We start from the raw sequence: 21,069 nt of genomic DNA, 5'->3' as shown, positions 1-21,069 counted from the left end.
ATTGCAGAGCACACGTAACACTCAAATGGATTTCTTCCTATATAGAGACAGTTGGATTGCAGATGACACTCAAAAGAAAATCTTATTACAGTCCAAAAGACCATATCCCGTTATATTCCCAAGAAACGATTCTAAGTAACTGTTGGTTGGAGGCTAGAGTGGGTAAGTGGCCACTTAAGGGATAATCCGGGAAGTTATCATCTGATCTCTTTATGTCAGACAATATAATCTCTGCAATGCTTAATTTGCAATGCTTTTTCACACAAGCAAAAAATCAGTACTGCAACTAACCAACAGGTACAAAACCATCCTTAAGAAAATGGTAAGGAAGTTCTTTTTTTACCATCGTCCCTGTTTTTTGCACACTGAATGTTCATTAATGTTCATGCCAGCATGCACTATTAATTCTGTTGCCTTAGGCTCCCGCTTGCTAAGCCCAAGGCATGGTAGCAAAGAAGGATGCAAATTGCCAATCATCAATTAAAGCTGTCATCCATTTTAGCTAACAGAGCACCTTGACTCATACCTGAGCCAAACATAGCTGCCAAGATATTTTTTTTTCAGTTGTTTAGAAGTAGACATTGTGGGCAAAGGGAAGGCAAGAGAAAGCCTCCTTCTGAAGTTTTAAGCTTTTTGCCTCAATTTTGTCCATCAAAATGCAAACAAAACTGAACCACATAAACTATTGATGTAACTCAGTATTAGGCAACTGCTGATATCAGGGTAAGACTTGTGAACTTTAACTCCCAGAATTCTCCAGCCAGCATAGCTTAAAGTTGCCAAGTTTGAAGACCTATGGTTTATATTTATAACAGATAATAAAAATCAAATATATAACAAACCTGGTTATTCATCTCGGGAAATCATTCATTAAAATACCATTTAATTTTGAAGCCCATGAATAAAAACCAACATTAACCTCAGCCTACACGTAAAGTTAGGCATTTGAATATTTTTTTTTAAATCAGATTTGCATTAATTAGCAAAGATGGTGGACTTTTTATTTATTTATTTACAATATTCGTAATTCTACTCTATAACAAACTGCTTAGTGGGGCTCACTTTTTCTGTATGGGAGGTGAAATCTAGAAATGACAGTAAGATCTGTAGATCTGATTCTAGCCTACAGGAGATCTGATTAGAACTAGAATCTAATAGCTCCTGGAGGACACCAAAGGCCCACCTCCTCTACGTAAACCTCACATTTCGGCAAAAAAAAGAATAACCAGCACCAAAGATTTCAGTGTCCAAATTGCTTGGAAGTTTCAGAATTTGGCCATCACAAAACGCAGCTGAATAGAAGTTGATAACATTCACACTTCTATCAGTTAATAGAACTGCTACATATAGATCACTGATAATATAAATGAAAATACATTTTTTTAAAAAACTTTGATTATGTGGATGTAAATTAAGATTGTGCAAGTTTTTCATTTAACACATATGCACTGCCAATTAATTAACTGAGTTCATAAGTGGAAGTATATTAAAATTCATTTATTTTAGTTAATCAAAATCATTATTAACTGGGTTTCAAATGTACAGAAAGTGAGGAAGCTGAGAACAGAATTACCATCCATACCATATTGCTATTCTCTTCTCAGGTATAACACCTCAAAATAAATTAAGTAAAAACTATTCAATGGCTATTCATATTCTCCCAGGTATAATCAATACATCAATAAAATGAGTAAGATCTAGAAATAGAAAACCTTTAATTGACTTTGGAAAGGACCTTTGCTGCAGAGTGTTTATTTGTTATAGGTCATGTAGAAAGTCTTTGACTATGAATACAGGGCAGGTGAATAAAATAGATCTACATGAATAATTTGATGTTTTCTTTTTCCATTTTGTTTTCAACTGCTTTTGAAAAGCAGGGTTTCAGAACTGCCAAAGCAAAAACATGATCCTTCACTTCTTATTCATTTCTTACTCCTTAAAATGGGAAAAATACAGACTTACCAATGAATGTTATAAAACTAAAATACATCTAAACAATGACAATGCACATTTATTACACAGTACAGTTGTAATTGCATCAATAAAATTTTCAATATAACCACTACAAAGAGCAAAATATTTGTGTACCTCACTTGAGCAGTTAAAGCTTCTGAGACAATGCAAAAGTCATTTATTTTTCATTATGGGCCAAGGTTAGATTTATTAGATTTGTTGTATATTGTTTTATTGTTGTTGTGAGCCGGCCCGAGTCTATGGAGAGGGGCGGCATACAAATCAAATCAAATCAAATCAATCAATAAGGTGAATCTCTCATTCTCCTTGATTTGCTTATGATAAACATCTTTTCATCCATATTCCTCCATAGAAAAAAAATATAGGGTTTCGATATACGTATGCAGTAATATGTATAGCTAAAATGCAACAAAATTTCATTTTACTAAGCATTATTTTCACAAGATTTTTTTATTACCGGAGTAATGGCTATGGAGTGGGTGGTTCATCTGAAAATGGGCTATAAAGTAACCATTTCTTTACAATTACAGCTTCTATATTAGTACATCAAACTTTCATTACAGCAAAAACAGCTTTGGCTCTTTGTCAAAGGAATAAGAGGAACTAAATATTCAAAGGTCTGTAACTGAGAAAAAGGAATAGAGGTATGGTAGTCCTCGACTTACAACCATTCATTTTAGTGATCAAAGGTACAAAGGCATTGGAAAAAGTGATTTATGACCATCCCTCACAGCTATGACCCCTGCAGCATACACATGATCAACATTCAGGCTCTTGGCAACCGGCATGATTGCAGCATCCCAAGGCCATGTGAGCATCATTTGCAAACTTCCCAGCAACATCCAACAAAGCAAAATCAATAGGGAAAGTTGGATTCACTTAAGAACCGCATGATTCACTTCAATGCAATGATTCACTTTAACAATTGTGACACTAAAAAAGTCATAAAATACGCTGCAACTTATTTAACAATTGTTTTGCTTGGCAATGGAAATTCTGGTCCCAATTGTAATTGTAAGTCAAGGATTTCTTGTAGTATGTAAACATTTACATATAGATCTTTCTACTGTTCCCTTATTTAAATTATTTAAATTTAAGTTTTATGCTTTTGGCATAAGGATCCTCTGTTTATGCTTATAGAGTAAAATATTATATAGAGAAGTAATATTAAGACTACATTTACATATATATATGTAAATGTAGCTAAAAAAACATTTTATATATATATACAGTGATACCTCGTCTTACAAACGCCTCGTCATACAAACTTTTCGAGATACAAACCCGGGGTTTAAGATTTTTTTGCCTCTTCTTACAAACTATTTTCACCTTACAAACCCACCGCCGCCGCTGGGATGCCCCACTTCCGGACTTCCGTTGCCAGCGAAGCATCCATTTTTGCACTGCTGGGATTCCCCTGAGGCTCCCCTCCATGGGAAACCCCACCTTCGGACTTCTGTTGCCAGCGAAGCACTCGTTTTTGTGATGCTGGGATTCCCCTGCTGGGATTCCCCTGCAGCAGCGCAAAAACACAGAGGTCCTGAGGTGGGGTTTCCCATGGAGGGGAGCCTCAGGGGAATCCCAGCAGCGCAAAAACGGGCGCTTCGGCTGGCAAAAGGGTTGAATTTTGGGCTTGCACGCATTAATCGAATTAAATGTGAAGAAAGTATTTGAATAAATAGGGCAAAGGCAGAGGATTTCAGTAAATTTGATCAAATGCCCTTTTTTTAAAAAACCGAAACCCTCCTTTTCTTTACTCAACACACACCTCACTGAAAAAGTACCAATATTTCTTTCTTTAATCAAATGAACGAACCATTTAGATATACAAGTTACATAATGAAATATTTATAATAATTCTCATCAAAACTGGTCATCTATTCCAATGTTTCGTTTGGACATCCTTAATGGCAGCTTTTTAAAATCCCCGGCAAAGGAAACATCTCTCTTTTTTTTTCTCTCTCTCTCTCTCATAACCCTTCTAGTTCAATTGCACATATCTGGTATTTTTCATCACTTAGACAGCTTGTACACAAAGCAAAGAAATCTCCCTCATTTTCATAGCAGGTAATGATAGGCTAAAAGCGTGATGCTACCCATTCAAGCTGGATAGGCAGCTGTTTCAGCTTCCTTGGGGCACTCAGTGCTAGAAGCTACAGCGCTATTCTTCTGCAATAAACAAGTGTAGCACAGCTGCCTGACCTTTAGGGAAGCTTAACATCCTCTTTCAATGTCACTAGCTGGAGTGGGAAGATATAAAATTCTATATGGGGCTGAACTGGACTGAAAGATGAGAGAGGCTTGGAGCCATAGTTCACCAATACCTGGAGGGCCAGATTCCCCACTTTTGGGTTATAGCACCAAAGATTGCCTAGAGCAGAGGTCCCTAACCCAGTGTTTCCCAACCTTGGCAACTTGAAGATATCTGGACTTCAACTCCCAGAATTCCCCAGCCAGCGAATGCTGGCTGGGGAATTCTGGGAATTGAAGTCCAGATATCTTCAAGTTGCCAAGGTTGGGAAACACTGGCCTAACCCATGGTCCATGGACTGGCACCAGTCCGCAGCATGCCAGCAAACTGGCCATGCAAATAAGCGAAGCCCTATCTGCAAGATGCAAGTAGTACACAAAACTATGCCCCCTCCGGTACATGGAAAAACCTTTCTCTACAACAGCGTTTCCCAACCGGTGTGCCGCGGCACAGTAGTGTGCCGCGAGACACTGCCAGGTGTGCCGCAGAGCTACGGAAGCTCCAGCTGGGCGGGGCGCTGCCGGTGCCGACCTGGAGCGCCCGCTCGCAGCTGTCCCCCGGCTCCTGCCCGATGCCGCGGTTTCCGGCGCTCTCCTGCTGAGCCCCAAAGAAGGAAGGCAGGAAGAAGAAGGAGAGCTTCGTTCTTTGCGCCTTTTTCCCGCCTTCCTTCTTTGGGGCCCAGCAGGAGAGCGCCGGAAACCACGACATCGGGCAGGAGAGGACAGGAGAGAGCGCGGGCCGGGCGGGGGCGCAGAGGCGGGCCGGGGCTGGGGAGCGCCCGGGGGTTGCCCTTTTGGTTTGCGGCTGCAAGCGCGGCTCCCCGAGGCAGGCGGGCAGGCAGCTTCCCTCCCTGCGCCTTTCCCAGCTGCAGCCGCACCCCCCCCCGGTCCCCCCGCCAGTGCCCTCCCGCCGGGCCCTGGCGTCGGCGGCAAGTGTCCTTTGGGGCCCGGCGGGAGGGCACTGGCGGGGGGAGCGGGGGGGGTGGCTGCAGCGGCCGCAGGCAGTCGCGGGGAGATGGCGGCGGCGAGAGGGAGCTCCAGGCGGCGGGAGCTCTCTCTCTCTCTCTCTCTCTCTCAGCTGACTGCAAGTGGGAGCCCTGACGGTGGCGATTGGACGTGCTGCTGGACGCCGTACTGCTGGCGCTGCGGGCTTGGCATATACGGCGTCCAACAGCACGTCCAGCTGCCGTCAGGGCTCCCGCTTGCAGTCAGCTGAGAGAGAGAGAGAGAAAGAAAGAGAGACATATAAGAGAGGCAGAGAGAGAGGCAGCAAGAGAGGCAGAGAAAGAGACAGAGAGAGAAAGAGAGGCAGCAAGAGAGGCAGAGAAAGACATAGCAAGAGAGGCAGAGAGAGAGAGAAAGAAAGAGAGACATAGCAAGAGAGGCAGAGAGAGAGAAAGAAAGAGAGACATAGCAAGAGAGAAAGAGAGACATAGCAAGAGAGGCAGAGAGAGAAAGAGAAAGAGACATAGCAAGAGAGGCAGAGAGAGAAAGAGAAAGAAAGAGAGACATAGCAAGAGAGAAAGAGAGACATAGCAAGAGAGGCAGAGAGAGAAAGAGAAAGAAAGAGAGACATAGCAAGAGAGAAAGAGAGACATAGCAAGAGAGGCAGAGAGAGAGAAAGAAAGAAAGAGAGACATAGCAAGAGAGACAGAGAGATAGCAAGAGAGGCAAAGAAAGAGACATATAGCAAGAGACAGTGAAAGAGAGAGAGACAGAGCAAGAAAGAGAGAAAAAAGCAAGAAAGAGAAAGCAAGAGAGAGAGAAAGACAGAGGAAGGGAAGGAGGGAGAGAGAAAGAGCAAAAAAGAGAGGAAGAAAGAAAGAGGGATGGAGAGAGAGAAAGAAGGGAAGGAAGGAAAAGAGAGAAAGAGGGAGAAATAGAGCGAAAGGGAGGAAGAGAGAGGGTTTTTTTGTCCAAACTTTTCTTTAGCCCACCCCCCACCCCCCACCCCCCCTTTCAATGTTCCCCAGGATTTTGAAAATATGAATAATGTGCCGCGGCTCAAAAAAGGTTGGGAAACACTGCTCTACAAAACCGGTCCCTGATGTCCAAAAAGTTAGGGGCCACTGACGTAGAGGCTGCGTCTATTAAACCAAATTTAAAAGATAAGCTTAGTCAAGCTTGAATTGAACATAAGGAACTGCTTTTCATGTTGACGTTTTCAAGACAATCTCTTCTTTTTATTTATTTTTTTCTTCTCTTCCTACTTACTTTTCGACCCTAATCTTTAACCGAATTATCGCTGGCTTAGATCTGGGTAGTGCCCAGCTAACAGCTGGTAGGATTCAGTTTGCAACAGCAATGGGGTGGTGCCAGGATTGCCATTGCTAAGCAACGAGGTTATGTGACATCATACTTTATGACCATCTGTAATGCCTAGGCTACAGGGACTGGAATTTCAGCAACTATAATCCAATACAAATGAATATGCCGGTTGAAGTAGGCAGCCTTTAAACTGCATCCCAGTCTCTTACTGATTGCATACATTGATTTACGCAAGGTAAGTTTTGTGAAAAGAAAAAAAAGTACAATATTACAATATAATACGACAAATGCTTCATGCCAGAATTAGGGAGTCAGGACTGTTGTAATTTGGAAGATGTGATATGAGGACCATTTTACCCACAATCTCTTCCTCCAAGAGAAGGTCAAGTGCAAATCCTACATTTTGCTTTTTACTGTGTCTCTATTGTTTTATTCTATCAGCATATCTTTTATTTTGCCTCTGACAAACATGCATATCCTGATTCAATGTCTGATTTTTTTTAAAAGGTTAAATTAAAATAAAACCCAAAGATGATATATTAAGCTCAAAGATGTACAAAGCACACAGTGACGAGCAGCAAATTAAAGTTATGTAAATTAACACAGAGCTAAGATTTTTCATATCATTTGGCACTAGATCTAAGGCTTGAATATCAGGCACCATTAATCTCAAAGATTGGCTAAATTGTTATATAACTTCCATTACTGGCTGTAGATTTTTACTAAGCCTACAGAAAGGAACCGCTACTTCAGAATGCTTTTAGCTAGTATTACACAGGTAATGCTTTGTTGACCTGATTACTCCTCCATCCCGATGCCCGTTACTATGAGACTAAATGTACCTCCCACAATTCCCTTTGGGAATGGCTTGCATGCCAAGGAAAGAAAAATAGCTTTTATGCAACTCACTGCAAAACATTTAAGGGCGTACATCAATGCTTTATATTGTACTGCAGGAACAGGGGAGCCTTTAGCAGGGGATGGGAGGAAACGTTAAATGCAAACTATATGGTTTTGAGTTTGATATTTATCTAAAAAGACAGAGGATAAGGCATGCAATCATAGGAACTTGGGGACCCAACAGAAAAACACAGTGGCAATGTGCCTTCTTCAGTCAACTATGAGCAGATCTTCTATTTGAGGCACCAACGCATCTTATTTACATCAGTGCATTTTATTATCTATTACTTTATGGAAAGGTCCAACTGAGGACTATATAAAGCAGCGCTTCCTAAAACTGGGTAAATTACTCAAAATTGGATAAAAGTGGATACTGTTTTTTAGTAATGATAATGACCCCATTATTACAACAGGGATACATTACATAAGGCCTTTCTGATATGCAGTAAAAATGCCTTTCTTTTTTGGGTAATGAAGAAAAAAGTCGAGAAATACTGGTATAAGGGCTTTATAAAATTATAAATGATATAAAATTATTTTAAAAGTCACTATCTTTCATAATATTTAATATTATGAAAAATCACCATTTTTCATAATATTAAAGACTACATCATATGTATTTTGAACAGGAATGATGTCAGAATAGATCCTTTAACAACAACAAAAAGCAACTTTAGGAATTTGGGCATATAATGTCCATACCTATCACCATTGCTTTGCATTATGATCTTAATATGAAGCACCCAATCCAGATACAGTACAGTACGCTTACTAATGGTAGGAGGTGGAAAATTTTTTTCAGGGATAATCTCAGGAAATCAAATCCAATGTTGCTTTTAGATTTGCGACCTTTAGATACAAAAGTCACAAATTACAGCTGATGAATGGTTCACGCATCTAAATAAATGGAAATGACAGAAGGCCTGAAACTCTTCGGTAAAAAATTCCTTCAAACCGTCTTAAACTAGTCAATACTGTTCAACCCTAAAGATTCCAGTTTGTCTTATCCTGAAGAAAAGATATTGAGTAAAGTATGTGGCACTGTGGCTTTTCATCCCAATTAACCGATCCTTTTGGACCTAGAAATACCAAATGCTGAAACTGGGCATAGATTTTCAATGTCAGCCATGAAAAACTGCATGAGTCCTATCTCTTTCCCATTGGAGGGGGGAGATTAATAAGAGGCCCTTTATTTCAGCAACTTGACATATATGAAAGGCAACTTCTCTGAAGCCATATTAAATGCATTGCTATATTTTCCTTCCATATTGCTGGAAGGAAAATATGGTAAAATGCCAAGAGCAGAGCAAATGTGCCCAGGTAGATAAAGCAGAAACCCAATAGACAATGCATTATTTTGCTGTCGATTCTTTTCGGGTTATCACAATAATTTAATATAATGACTCAGTGCTATGTACTCAAACTATGGAACAGTTGATTCAAATGAAAGCAAACCCTTTTCTCAGGCACACTCCCACAAGGTGTTTATTCTAGTTAAGTATGTATGTAAAAAAGTGTAAGGAATCAAAGTACAGATGTATTAATAACTGATCCACTTTTCAGTTCAAACCTATTGCATCTTCTAATCTAAGACATTAGGACAGAATCTTTCATAATTTCTCTTCAACACAAAAAAATATATTTTCACTGACAAAACTTGCTGTCCTAAAATTTTATCTGTCTGAGAAACAGCTTTCCCATCTATGCAGTTTGATCTAAAGCAGTGGTTCTCAACCTGTGGGTCGGGACAGGGGTCGCCTAGGACCATGAAAAAAGACAAATTTCCCATGGTGATAGGAACTATAGCTTATATTCTGGTGCTTTGGAGTATATATTTACAATCCGACCAATCAGGCGTTTACAGTGGGGGTGTCCCTCTGACCTTCCTGCCAATCAGTTTAAAGCTCTGTTGGGAGAATTGGCGCTAGGCTTATGATTGGGGGTCACCACAACATGAGGAGCTTTATTAAGGGGTCACGACATTTGTATGCCGCCCCGAGTCTACGGAGAGGGGCGGCATACAAATCTAATAAATAATAATAATATATAATAATAATAATAATAATAATAATAATGATGATGATGATGATGATGAGAAGAAGAAGAAGAAGAAGAAGAAGAAGAAGAAGAAGAAGAAGAAGAAGAAGAAGAAGAAGAAAGGTTGAGAACCCCTGATCATAGGCATATATATTATATTGGTTTTTATATGTATCAAAAAAATTGTAACAGTTCAACTGCCACATTTATACAAGGACATTTGTTTTTGTTGCAAAATCCTGAAAAATCCAATCTTGTATAGATCACAAATTTTATTTTAAATTGTAGTCATTATTTTCCCTTAATAATAGTGGTTTTTATTTTTAAGACAAAAATGCAAAACATATTATTTTTAACAAAAAGTGGAACAGCCAAACTGGAATTGCTTGTTTACCTCTCTAATAAGCCAAGGACCCCACTCCCCAAAATGTTTTTTCAACTCTGACATGTTATGAGGGATAAAACAAGGTTCCTGATTTGAGGGCGAACCAAAAAGGAATATAAACTGATTTGCTATTAGAACCTCTGGACAACCATGATGTACTAAGAGCCTAATTTAAAATGACTGCAGGTTGACATCATGTTAAATCATAGTTTATTTTAATGAGAATAAAATGACCTGAAGCTTTTAGATTTATTTTCAATTAATCAGTTTCAAGTTAATCAAAAGTTAGGATGGAAGGCCAAATTGCAATTAATCTTAATTGTGATGTATTGACAATTCCATAGTAGTACATTGATTGATGGTGGTTTATTTCAAATAATCTAAGATTAATTTTAAAAAATTGGAATTAATTGCAAGAGTTGTTAATGCTTGGGCAAATGACACAGAAGCCAAAGTAGGAGTAATCACTTGAGCCCACGATGCATTGCCTGCCATGTCCAGGAATCAGTTTATGGCACTATTTTTTGAGCCACAGCATTTGTTAATGAATGCTCTGGTTACTGTAAAAAAAAGGGGGGATGCAAGATTGGACTATTAAAGTCAGAGTCAATATGAAAAGGCTTTGTGAGGGAGTTTTAAGTATTTTGATAATAGTGCAAACAGGTACATACAAAAACAAGGGGTCAAAACTTGTTTGATTCTAAACTTTAAAATCTATAACATCCATTTTATACAGCCTTTAGGAGATTCAACTAGCACCCCCCCAAAGAAAAAATATATAATTACACTGGACTTGCACAGTAATCCATCATTTGAATGTACCAGTACTTTTAACAACATGGGATCACACCATGACAAATCATAATGCCATTCTATCACAGGCTGGCAACATTGTGCGATAGAATCCAGATACTCTAACTAGGACTTTTGCTTCCATAGCTAAATCTCACCCTGAAATTTTACTTTCAAATGTTCTATAGCTACTTAAAGGATTACTATAATTCCTTCTTTGTTAAAAATAAGTGATATTCTTCAAATGTATCTTAGTTGCACTCAGCTATTAGAAAGTAGCTGAGTCCTTGGAGATTTTCATTATTCCCCATCCCAAACGAATCTATTACAGTAAAGTTTAAATCTTAGAGCTGTCATGGCTTTTCTGGTTCTACTCATTCTCTTCTGGGTGAATTTAGACTAAAGAAGGAACTCAATTAAGCAAGACCATAATTATAACAAATATCCCAAAGTCAAAAGAATAAGAGACAATGTCTTGAAATCGCAGAACCAAAGTATGTATTGGTTGCCGATCAGTTTCCGGTCACAATTCAAAGTGTTGGTTATGACCTATAAAGCCCTTCATGGCACCGGACCAGATTATCTCCAGGACCGCCTTCTGCTGCACGAATCCCAGTGACCAGTTAGGTCCCACAGAGTGGGCCTTCTCCGGGTCCCGTCAACTAAACAATGTCATTTGGCAGGACCCAGGGGAAGAGCTTTCTCTGTGGTGGAACCAACTCCCCCCAGAGATTAGAATTGCCCCCACCCTCCTCGCCTTTCGTATGCTTCTTAAAACCCACCTTTGCCATCAGGCATGGGGGAATTGAGATACTCTTTCCCCCTAGACCTTTACAATTTATGCATGGTATGTTTGTATGCATGTTTGGATTTATAATAAGGGTTTTTTAGTTGTTTTAATATTGGATTGTTACATGCTGTTTTTTATCACTGTTGTTAGCCGCCCCGAGTCTACGGAGAGGGGTGGCATACAAATCCAATAAATAGTAATAATAATAATAATAATAATAATAATAATAATAATAATAATAATAATAATACATTGCAAAGGAAAAGTGAAAGACTAAAAATAAATACTGTATATGCATAATGCTTTGTGATTTGGTGAAAATATCAGACTAATCCCACACATACTCAATTCAGTCTGATATCAGTATAATAAAAAGGCCTACTTCGTCCAGACAGTAATTTGCTTAACTAGGTATAAAAATGGAAGACTCTTCTGCCTCTAGGAAGAGAAATCAGGGAAATGGTTTACATTTTACAGTAGGACCAAAATATTTTTCCATTATAATAATGAGCCACTATAAAAACACCTTCTGAACTGCAAAATATTTCAATACAGAAATGCCCAAGCATCTTAGATATTTATCAAGCCAAATTTGAGCAGCTGCATAGAATGATTAAATATGAAAGATTTAACCAAATTCCTCGTAATAAACATACAATATTTGTATTATTTGAATGCCATTCTGCTTGCTGCTGCTGCCTTAAGTGGTTGTAATATTATCGGAACTGAGCAAGCCAGCCGGATCCTCCCCATTGAACTGGATGGTCCTGAGAAGCCGTGGCGCCAGATGGTGGGGGCGCCCGGTATCGGAGGGGCCATCGGAATAGGTGGACTTACAAGGAAGGAGGAGACCGAGTCAGAGCCAGGGATTGAAACTCATTTTACTGAGACCACATGGAGTCTGTATTAAAACCATGTAAGACTGTAGAGGGACTGGAGACTGGGAGCAGAGGAGGAAAAGTGATTGTGGATCCAGAGAAAGAACTGAGAGTGCCAGCCAGTGGCAGTGGCTGGCACCAAAGATCCCAAGATCCTGAAAAACAATATACTTGGACTTCTCCTTGGTCATTGAGCTCTTCTCCCCAGAACTCACTCTTTAGAACTGGTGCAGTATTGCTGACCTGATGGAATATCATCTTAATTATTTCCTATATTTTTTGCACTCTATAACTTTAGCACTTTATAACTTTAACGATTTTTTAATAATTATATGTTATTCTATTAAGATCTTGAGAATAACTTAGTGTTAATTGGTATCCTATTTTAATGTAATTGATTTTTATATTGTTTTTTAATTGAATCTATATTGAATTTTTAATAATTAATATTTTAGCTAATTTTAGAAGGGTTTTTTAAAACTAATGAATTATTGGGGTGGGTATGATGATATGTATGAAATGAATGATTGTTATGGGTGGGCTGGGTGGAACTTTGGTATGGATGAAATAAATGGAAATGGTATAAATGATTTGATTAGCCTACCTGACACTGGAGAGGCAGGAGGGGAGGGGGCACCGATATCTGAGGTGGTAGAGGGTCGGAATATTCCGGTCCTGCTGGGGAGAGGCAGATATGGCGGGGGCCACAGAGCTAGCCGTTCCAGGGGAACGAGAGATCGTTGCTTAATAACGATTCCTTGTTCCGGCTCTGTGAACCCAATCCTGGGTGCTGGTGATGAGTGTAATTCTGGCCCTGGGCTCAAGCTGCTGCTACTCAATGCCAGGTCGGTGGTAAATAAAGCTCTCCTCATCCGGGATCTGATCCTGGATGAGGAGGCCGACCTGGCATGTGTTACTGAAACCTGGCTGGGCTCAGAGGGAGGAGTTCCTCTCTCTGAAATTTGCCCAGCCGGGTTTCAGATATGGCATCAGCCTCGACCCCAGGGAAGGGGGGGGAGGAGTGGCTATTATAGCCAGGGAGAGCCTTGGCTTACGTAGACTCGTTGCTCCAGAGATTGCGGGCTGCGAGTCCCTCCTGGTGAAGTTGGACTTAGGGGTCCAGGTGGGCTTGTTTCTCACGTACCTGCCTCCAAGCTGCGTGTCACAAGCCCTGCCTGTGCTACTCGAGGAGGTAGCCGGGTTGGCGGTGGGGTTCCCCAGACTTATTGTCTTGGGGGACTTTAACCTGCCATTGCTCGGTGAAACCTCTGGATTGGCACAGGAGTTAATGGCCACCATGACAGCCATGGACCTGACCCAAGTAGTACAGGGTCCGACTCACGAGGGGGGGCATGCACCCGACATGGTATTCCTCTCTGAGCAACTGAGTAATGGTCTGAGACTAAGGGGCTTAGAAGTGTTGCCTTTGTCATGGTCAGACCATTTTCTACTGCGGCTTGACTTCCTGGCTCCAATCCTTCCCCACAGGGAGGCGGAACCGATTAAGCTGTTCCGCCCCAGACGCCTGATGGATCCAGAGGGCTTTCAGAAGGCGCTTGGGGTTATTCCAGATACACTCGTACACAGTTCGGCAGAGTCTCTGGCTGAGGCCTGGAACAAGGCTGCAGCGGAGGCTCTTGACCGAATTGGACTGTTGCGACCTCTCCGCGGCACTAGACCCCGTAGAGCTCCATGGTTCAACGAGGAGCTCCGGGAGTTGAAACGCCAGAAGAGACGTCTAGAGAAGCGATGGAGGAAGAGTAAGTCTGAATCCGATCGAACACTTGTAAGAGCACATGTTAAGACTTACAAAGTGGCGCTCAAGGCGGCAAGATGCGCGTATCATTCCGCCTTGATTGCATCAGCAGAATCCCGCCCGGCCGCTCTGTTTAGGGTGACCCGCTCCCTTCTTAATCAGGGGGGAGTTGGGGAGCCCTTGCAGAGTAGTGCCGAGGATTTTAACACGATTTTCGCTGATAAAATCGCTCGGATCCGAGCGGACCTCGACTCCAATTGGAATACAGAGTCGACTGACAACGAGTCAGTTGAGGTGACTGGGGCACGTACTTGTCCACCTGTCTGGGGAGAGTTTGATCTGGTGACACCTGATGAAGTGGACAAGGCCATTGGAGCTGTGAGTTCCGCCACCTGTTTACTGGATCCGTATCCCTCCTGGCTGGTTTTGGCCAGCAGGGAGGTGACACAGAGCTGGGTCCAGGAGATTGGCAACGCTTCTTTGGGGAGGGGGTCCTTCCCGGATCCCTACAAGGAGGCACTTGTGCGCCCCCTCCTCAAGAAGCCTTCCCTGGACCCAGCCATTCTCAACAACTATCGACCAGTCTCCAACCTTCCCTTTATGGGGAAGGTTGTTGAGAAGGTGGTGGCGCTCCAGCTCCAGCGGTCCTTGGAAGAAGCCGATTATCTAGGTCCTCAGCAGTCAGGATTCAGGCCCGGCTACAGCACGGAAACTGCTTTGGTCGCGCTGATGGATGATCTCTGGCGGGCCCGGGACAGGGGTTTATCCTCTGTCCTGGTGCTTCTTGACCTCTCAGCGGCTTTCGATACCATCGACCATGGTATCCTTCTGCGCCGGCTGGAGGGGTTGGGAGTGGGAGGCACTGTCCTTCAGTGGTTCTCTTCCTACCTCTCTGGTCGGTCGCAGTCAGTGTTAGTGGGGGGTCAGAGGTCGACCTCTAGGTTACTCCCTTGTGGGGTGCCTCAGGGGTCGGTCCTCTCCCCCCTACTATTTAATATCTACATGAAACCACTGGGTGAGATCATCCAAGGGCATGGGGTGAGGTATCATCGGTATGCAGATGATACCCAGCTTTACATCTCCACCCCTTGTCCAGTCGGCGAAGCAGTGGAAGTGATGTGCCGGTGCCTGGAGGCTGTTGGGGTCTGGATGGGTATCAACAGACTCAAGCTCAACCCGGATAAGACGGAGTGGCTGTGGGTTTTGCCTCCCAAGGACAATTCCATCTGTCCGTCCATCACCCTGGGGGGGGGAGTCACTAACCCCCTCAGAGAGGGTTCGCAACTTGGGCATCCTCCTCGATCCACAGCTCACATTAGAGAAACATCTTTCAGCTGTGGCGAGGGGGGCGTTTGCCCAGGTTCGCCTGGTGCACCAGTTGCGGCCCTATTTGGACCGGGAGTCACTGCTCACAGTCACTCATGCCCTCATCACCTCGAGGCTCGACTACTGTAATGCTCTCTACATGGGGCTACCTTTGAAAAGTGTTCGGAAACTTCAGATCGTGCAGAATGCAGCTGCGAGAGCTATCATGGGCTTTCCTAAATTTGCCCATGTCACACCAACACTCCGCAGTCTGCATTGGTTGCCGATCAGTTTCCGGTCACAATTCAAAGTGTTGGTTATGACCTATAAAGCCCTTCATGGCATTGGACCAGAATATCTCCGGGACCGCCTTCTGCCGCACGAATCCCAGCGGCCAGTTAGGTCCCACAGAGTTGGCCTTCTCCGGGTCCCGTCAACTAAACAATGTCGTTTGGCGGGACCCAGGGGAAGAGCCTTCTCTGTGGCGGCCCCGACCCTTTGGAACCAACTCCCCCCAGATATCAGAGTTGCCCCCACCCTCCTAGCCTTTTGTAAGCTCCTTAAAACCTACCTCTGTCGTCAGGCATGGGGGAATTGACATGTTTCTTCCCCCTAGGCTTATAAAAAATTATGCATGGTACGCTAGTGTGTATGATTGGTTTTAATTTGTGGTGTTTTTTAAAGTAATTTAAGTATTGGATTTGTCTTCCATTGTATTGCTATTGCTGTGAGCCGCCCCGAGTCTGTGGAGAGGGGCGGCATACAAATCTGATTAAACTTGAAACTTGAAACTATACATTCTTTGTAATAACAAAAAAAATTATTTCCTGAAGCAAAATGAGAATTAGGAAATTCACATTTGACTAATTTAATTATGTATGCATAAAAAATCCCACTTAACTGTAACAATTCACTTAATTCGGAAAGGGGGTGTATTTAATATAGCAGGATGGATGAAGTAGAACTGGGGAATGTTAACAAACACAGAGGTCAGCCTTATTATCTTCTTTTTCATTAAAAGACAACAACAACCCAGATCTATATTTGTAAGAAATAAACTTGTATTGGTGAAGCTATTGGTTGTGTTTGCAATTAAATATATTTACAACATAGGTAATCCTCATTTAATAGTCACAACTGGGATTGGCCATTTGGTTGTTAAGCAAAGTGTCACTAAGTAAAATTGTAACTGATCTTGCTTCAGCTTTAGTTTACAAACCTGCAAAGGTCGTAAATGTCATGATTAAGTCATAAGCTTTCTTTTCAATTGTAATCACCATGGTAATCAAAAGCAATCTTAGCAACAAGACAATTTCTAAACAAGGACTAACTTGTAAGAGCTCATATTAAGACTTACAAAATGGCGCTCAAGGCGGCAAGATGCGCATATCATGCCGCCTTGATTGCATCAGTGGAATCCCGCCCGGCCGCTCTGTTTAGGGTGACCCGCTCCCTTCTTAACCAGGGGGGAGTTGGGGAGCCCTTACAGAGTAGTGCCGAGGACTTTAACACATTTTTCACTGATAAAATCGCTCAGATCTGAGCAGACCTCGACTCCAATTGTAAAACAGAGTCGACTGACAACGAGTCAGTCGAGGTGACTGGGGCTAAACGTCTTTGTCCATCTGTCTGGGCGGAGTTTGACTTGGTGACACCTGAGGAAGTGGACAAGGCCATTGGAGCTGTAAGCTCTGCCACCTGTTTACTGGATCCATGTCCCTCTTGGTTGGTTTCAGCCAGTTGAAAGGTGACACGGAGCTGGGTCCAGGAGATTGTCAACGCCTCCTTGGGGAGGGGGTCCTTTCCGGCTCCTTATAAGGAGGTACTTGTGCGCCCCCTCCTCAAGAAGCCTTCCCTGGACCCAGCCGTGCTCAATAACTACCGTCCAGTCTCCAACCTTCCCTTTATGGGGAAGATTGTTGAGAAGGTGGTGATTCAGGCCCGGTTACAGCACGGAAACTGCTTTGGTCGCATTGATGATCTCTGGTGGGCCCGGGACAGGGGCTTGTCCTCTGTCCTGGTGCTTCTTGACCTCTCAGAGGCTTTCAATACCATCGACCATGGTATCCTTCTGCGCCGGCTAGAGGGGTTGGGAGTGGGACGCACTGTTCTTCAGTGGTTCTCCTCCTACCTCTCCGGTCGGTTGCAGTCGGTGTTAGTGGGGGGTCAGAGGTCGACCTCTAGGTCTCTCCTTACTTTTCGTAAGATGCTTAAAACCCACCTCTGCCACCAGGCATGGGGGAACTAAGATACACTTTCCCCCTAGGCCTTTACAATTTTATGTATGGTATGTTTGTATGTATGTATGATTGGGGTTTTTTATATAATGGGTTTTTAACTGTTTTTTAGTATTGGATTTTGTTGTACTGTTTTACTGCTGTTGTTAGCCGCCCCGAGTCTGCGGAGAGGGGCGGCATACAAATCCAATAAATAATAATAATAATAATAATAACAATAACAACAACAACAACAACTTGTGCAGTTAAGTAAATGAAAGTTTATGCAACTGCAAAAAAGTAAGTTTTGTAATACTGAATTCACAAACAGCTTCTTCATTCACATATTTGGGGCATATAGAAATAATAGGATTTTTAAACTTGTGAGATTGTCTCTTGAAATTCAAGTATTTTTCTTTTCTAAATATAGAATATAAATATGAAAGAGTGCATATAGTATTAAAAAGTCTAGCTTAATCAAATGACACTTCTAATATTTTCAGTTATATTTTTGGTTACACATATTTAATGAAAAGAAATACATGCCTAGTTCCAGATATCAAACTCACTATATATATTACAATGGTTTAAAATCCATGCCAGCCCTTCTGAATCATTTAAGATTTATTTATTTTTTTGCTGTAACTTCTGGAATTCTTTCTTTCAGACTGGGACTACTAACTATTGCATCTAATTGTAAAAGCTTGGATTTATTTATTTTTCTTACTAATCTTATCTGTATAGCTGCCATCTAATAAATAGCAATTCTGACCAGCGTGCAACAATCAAATAAAACAACAAATATAAAATGAATTGATTGTTCATTACAGCAAAGGTCTCATCACCAAAGTCAATTAACGCTTGCCTAGTTTAGTTTTGCTGATGGTTTTCAACCAATATTTTTTTAAAAAAACATCAAAAGAACCTTGCACTTTAGTATAAAGTGGCTAAAGTTCATATGTAATTAATAAAAAAACACATTAAAAAATCTAACACATATACAAAAGCAAAAAAACAACTCTTTTCAGGCAAGAAGGAATAAGAGTTGGTTTGAAAAATTCCAAAGCCTAATATCTAATCTTCCAAATTCCAAAGTCTAAATTTAGAAAATTATTATTACAAAACCACAAATATTCCCCTTAGAAAATCTACAATTCATAATTATTTCGTGGGGTCACATTAAGCAAGGAGGGAGGGAGGCAGTCAAGGAGATCAACAGTTTAACAGTTTAATATTTTTAAGAATGTTTCTTTCAGTTTATTCAGGTTAAAAGAAACAATGAAATCCAGGTCTCTTTGATAAAGATTTAAAGGAACAAATTATATCACTTTCCAATTTCCATATTTCCTTTCACTTGGTCACTCTATATAACAATAATAGGCAATACAAGTTTGATGAAATGACATGTTTGGAAATAGTCTAAGAATAGATACCCACATTTAATGTACTCATAATTTTAAAAAACAATAGAAATGTTATATGTTCCTACCGCATCAAATTCTGCTTGGTCATCTTCAGGGAGGTCACTTGTTTCATAAACATCAGGCTCATTCCTGGCCTGATAAACAATAAGAGGGGAAAATCAAAATATTACTCCAGATTCCGAAGAGACCTATTAACATGCTGAATTACTCCAATGACATAACAAAATAGATGTTGCTACAGGGCATGGAATGTGCCATCCCAATGCTTTCTGTCCACTCCAGATAAAATACCAATAAAGAATCTGCAATCCACACCTTAGGCTATACCCTTCAATGTGACACTTGCCCTTTCTTTAACTGAAACAAGCACAATTTATTGATTATTGTTCAGTCAGCCACCAACAGCAGCGGCTTTTCATACTCTCATACCCTGCGTTCAAGACATTGGAACAAATGTATCCTTCTGTCTTCAGCTTTTTCAGTCATCAGACTTGTCTTTAGAGAAAGCTGCCATAGGATTTGCACAGCATATTATCATTAATGGACCCTTTGATTCTGGAATCGCTTTTGATGGTAGTATCTAATTTTCATGTTTTATCACTACCTGGCAGTGATGGGGAAAAGCCAGAGAGAAGTGTAATATTTTTAAAATAAAATGTTAGAGTGTAGAGAGCACACTAAGAAACATTTTGCTTATACTGTACTTTCTATGTTTGCACAAAATCACATGTAACATTTATTAACATTTATTTATTTAACATTTATTAAGTTGAGTCAAGGTTGACTCAGCCTTCCAAGCTGGGTAAAATGAGGACCCAGATTGTTGGGGGAAATATGCTGATTCTGTAAACCTCTTAGAGCAGTGTTTCCCAACCGTAGCAGCTAGAAGATATCTGGACTTCAACTCCCAGAATTCCCCAGCCCGCATTCACTGGCTGGGGAATTCTGTGAGTTGAAGTCCAAATATCTTCAAGTTGCCAAGGTTGGGAAACACTGTCTTAGAGAGGGCTGTAAAAGCACTATGAAACAGTATATAAGTCTAAATGCTAATTCTAAATGCTATTATTATTTTCTCCAATTTCCATTATGGCTCTCTTCCTGGTAACCAAGTACAAGTTTAATGAGTGCAGATACAAACTGGCAATCAAAACACAGAGGGAACCTTGCAATTCTGAAAAGTGTGGGGATGCAGCTGGCAACATCTGCCCTCCAGAGATATTACTCAATACTCCCTGCTCTTTCTGCAGGGGATCCCTCCACCTCTCTGCACAACCTCAGAGGCACTCCTTTCTTAATGGCATCCCGTCAACCCCGGCAGCCAGATAAAAACCTCCCTCGGGATCAGGCTGAGCTCTGACTGAGGCTTCCCCCTAAACCCCTCTAATCTCAGCCAAGACGAAGGAGCTCCATTCCCCGGCGCGGATCAAAAGCCCCACTTTACGTTCAGCAGCTCCTCTTCTTACAAGCAGATCTCCCACCCACTTCTTCACCCATTCACCCCGCAGCCCCATCTCTCCAGTTCTACTAGTTAGCCTATCCGACCCCACCCTTTTCCTCTCCCTAGGCACACAGTTTATGCCCCTCCATCCTTAAAACGGCACCACCTCCCCCGCAGGGGCTTCTTCCTCGTCACTCACAATGCCGGGCAGGTCCGCATACTTGGGATCGGCCATAGCCAGGTGCAGGGATGGGTTGAAGCCACCTAGGCCGGTAAGAGGCAGGGAAGAAAAAAAAAAAACAAGTATCGCGAGAACAACCGAGAGATGCGATGGGAAGACCCTGGGGTTTTTTTTTTACCGCGCTATGCTTTCTGGGAGCTGTAGTCTTAGAGACGGTAGTCATCCATTGCTTGGATGAAGGACATTCAGTTCCGTCGTTACTGGGAATCCTCTTAGCATACAATTTCTGCAATTTCTCCAGAATTGGTTTTAATTTTGTTTTCATTTAAGACTGCAAAAGTACACAGGAAGCTTCTCATCAAAGTTAAAATCAGAAATTTCGGGGGGCAGGGAGGGGGAAGGATTTCTGTTTTTATTATTAGTAATTGGCTATTATTAGCCTTCTTTATGACCTGGTGCTTTCTGTTTTTATTTT

At 41.7% G+C, this 21,069-nt stretch overlaps 1 protein-coding gene across 1 annotated transcript in view; it reads right to left on the bottom strand.

Annotated features, from left to right (window-relative positions):
• Positions 1 to 20,718, bottom strand: part of DCTN2 (dynactin subunit 2) — a 76,022-nt gene extending 55,304 nt beyond the window's left edge. Inside the window, exons 1-2 of the mRNA XM_070740921.1 lie at positions 20,613 to 20,718; positions 19,041 to 19,109 (exon numbers count right to left, since the gene is read on the bottom strand). Coding sequence (XP_070597022.1) covers positions 19,041 to 19,109; positions 20,613 to 20,648 — 105 coding nt within the window. The 5' untranslated portion in view covers positions 20,649 to 20,718. The remainder of the gene's footprint in view (positions 1 to 19,040; positions 19,110 to 20,612) is intronic.
• Positions 20,719 to 21,069: the final 351 nt, after the last annotated feature.

Source organism: Erythrolamprus reginae, chromosome 2 (assembly GCF_031021105.1).
Source record: "Erythrolamprus reginae isolate rEryReg1 chromosome 2, rEryReg1.hap1, whole genome shotgun sequence".
NCBI classification, from domain to species: domain Eukaryota; kingdom Metazoa; phylum Chordata; class Lepidosauria; order Squamata; family Dipsadidae; genus Erythrolamprus; species Erythrolamprus reginae.
The sequence above is the reverse complement of the archived record's forward strand: the minus strand, read 5'-3'. Positions and strand labels throughout refer to the sequence as shown.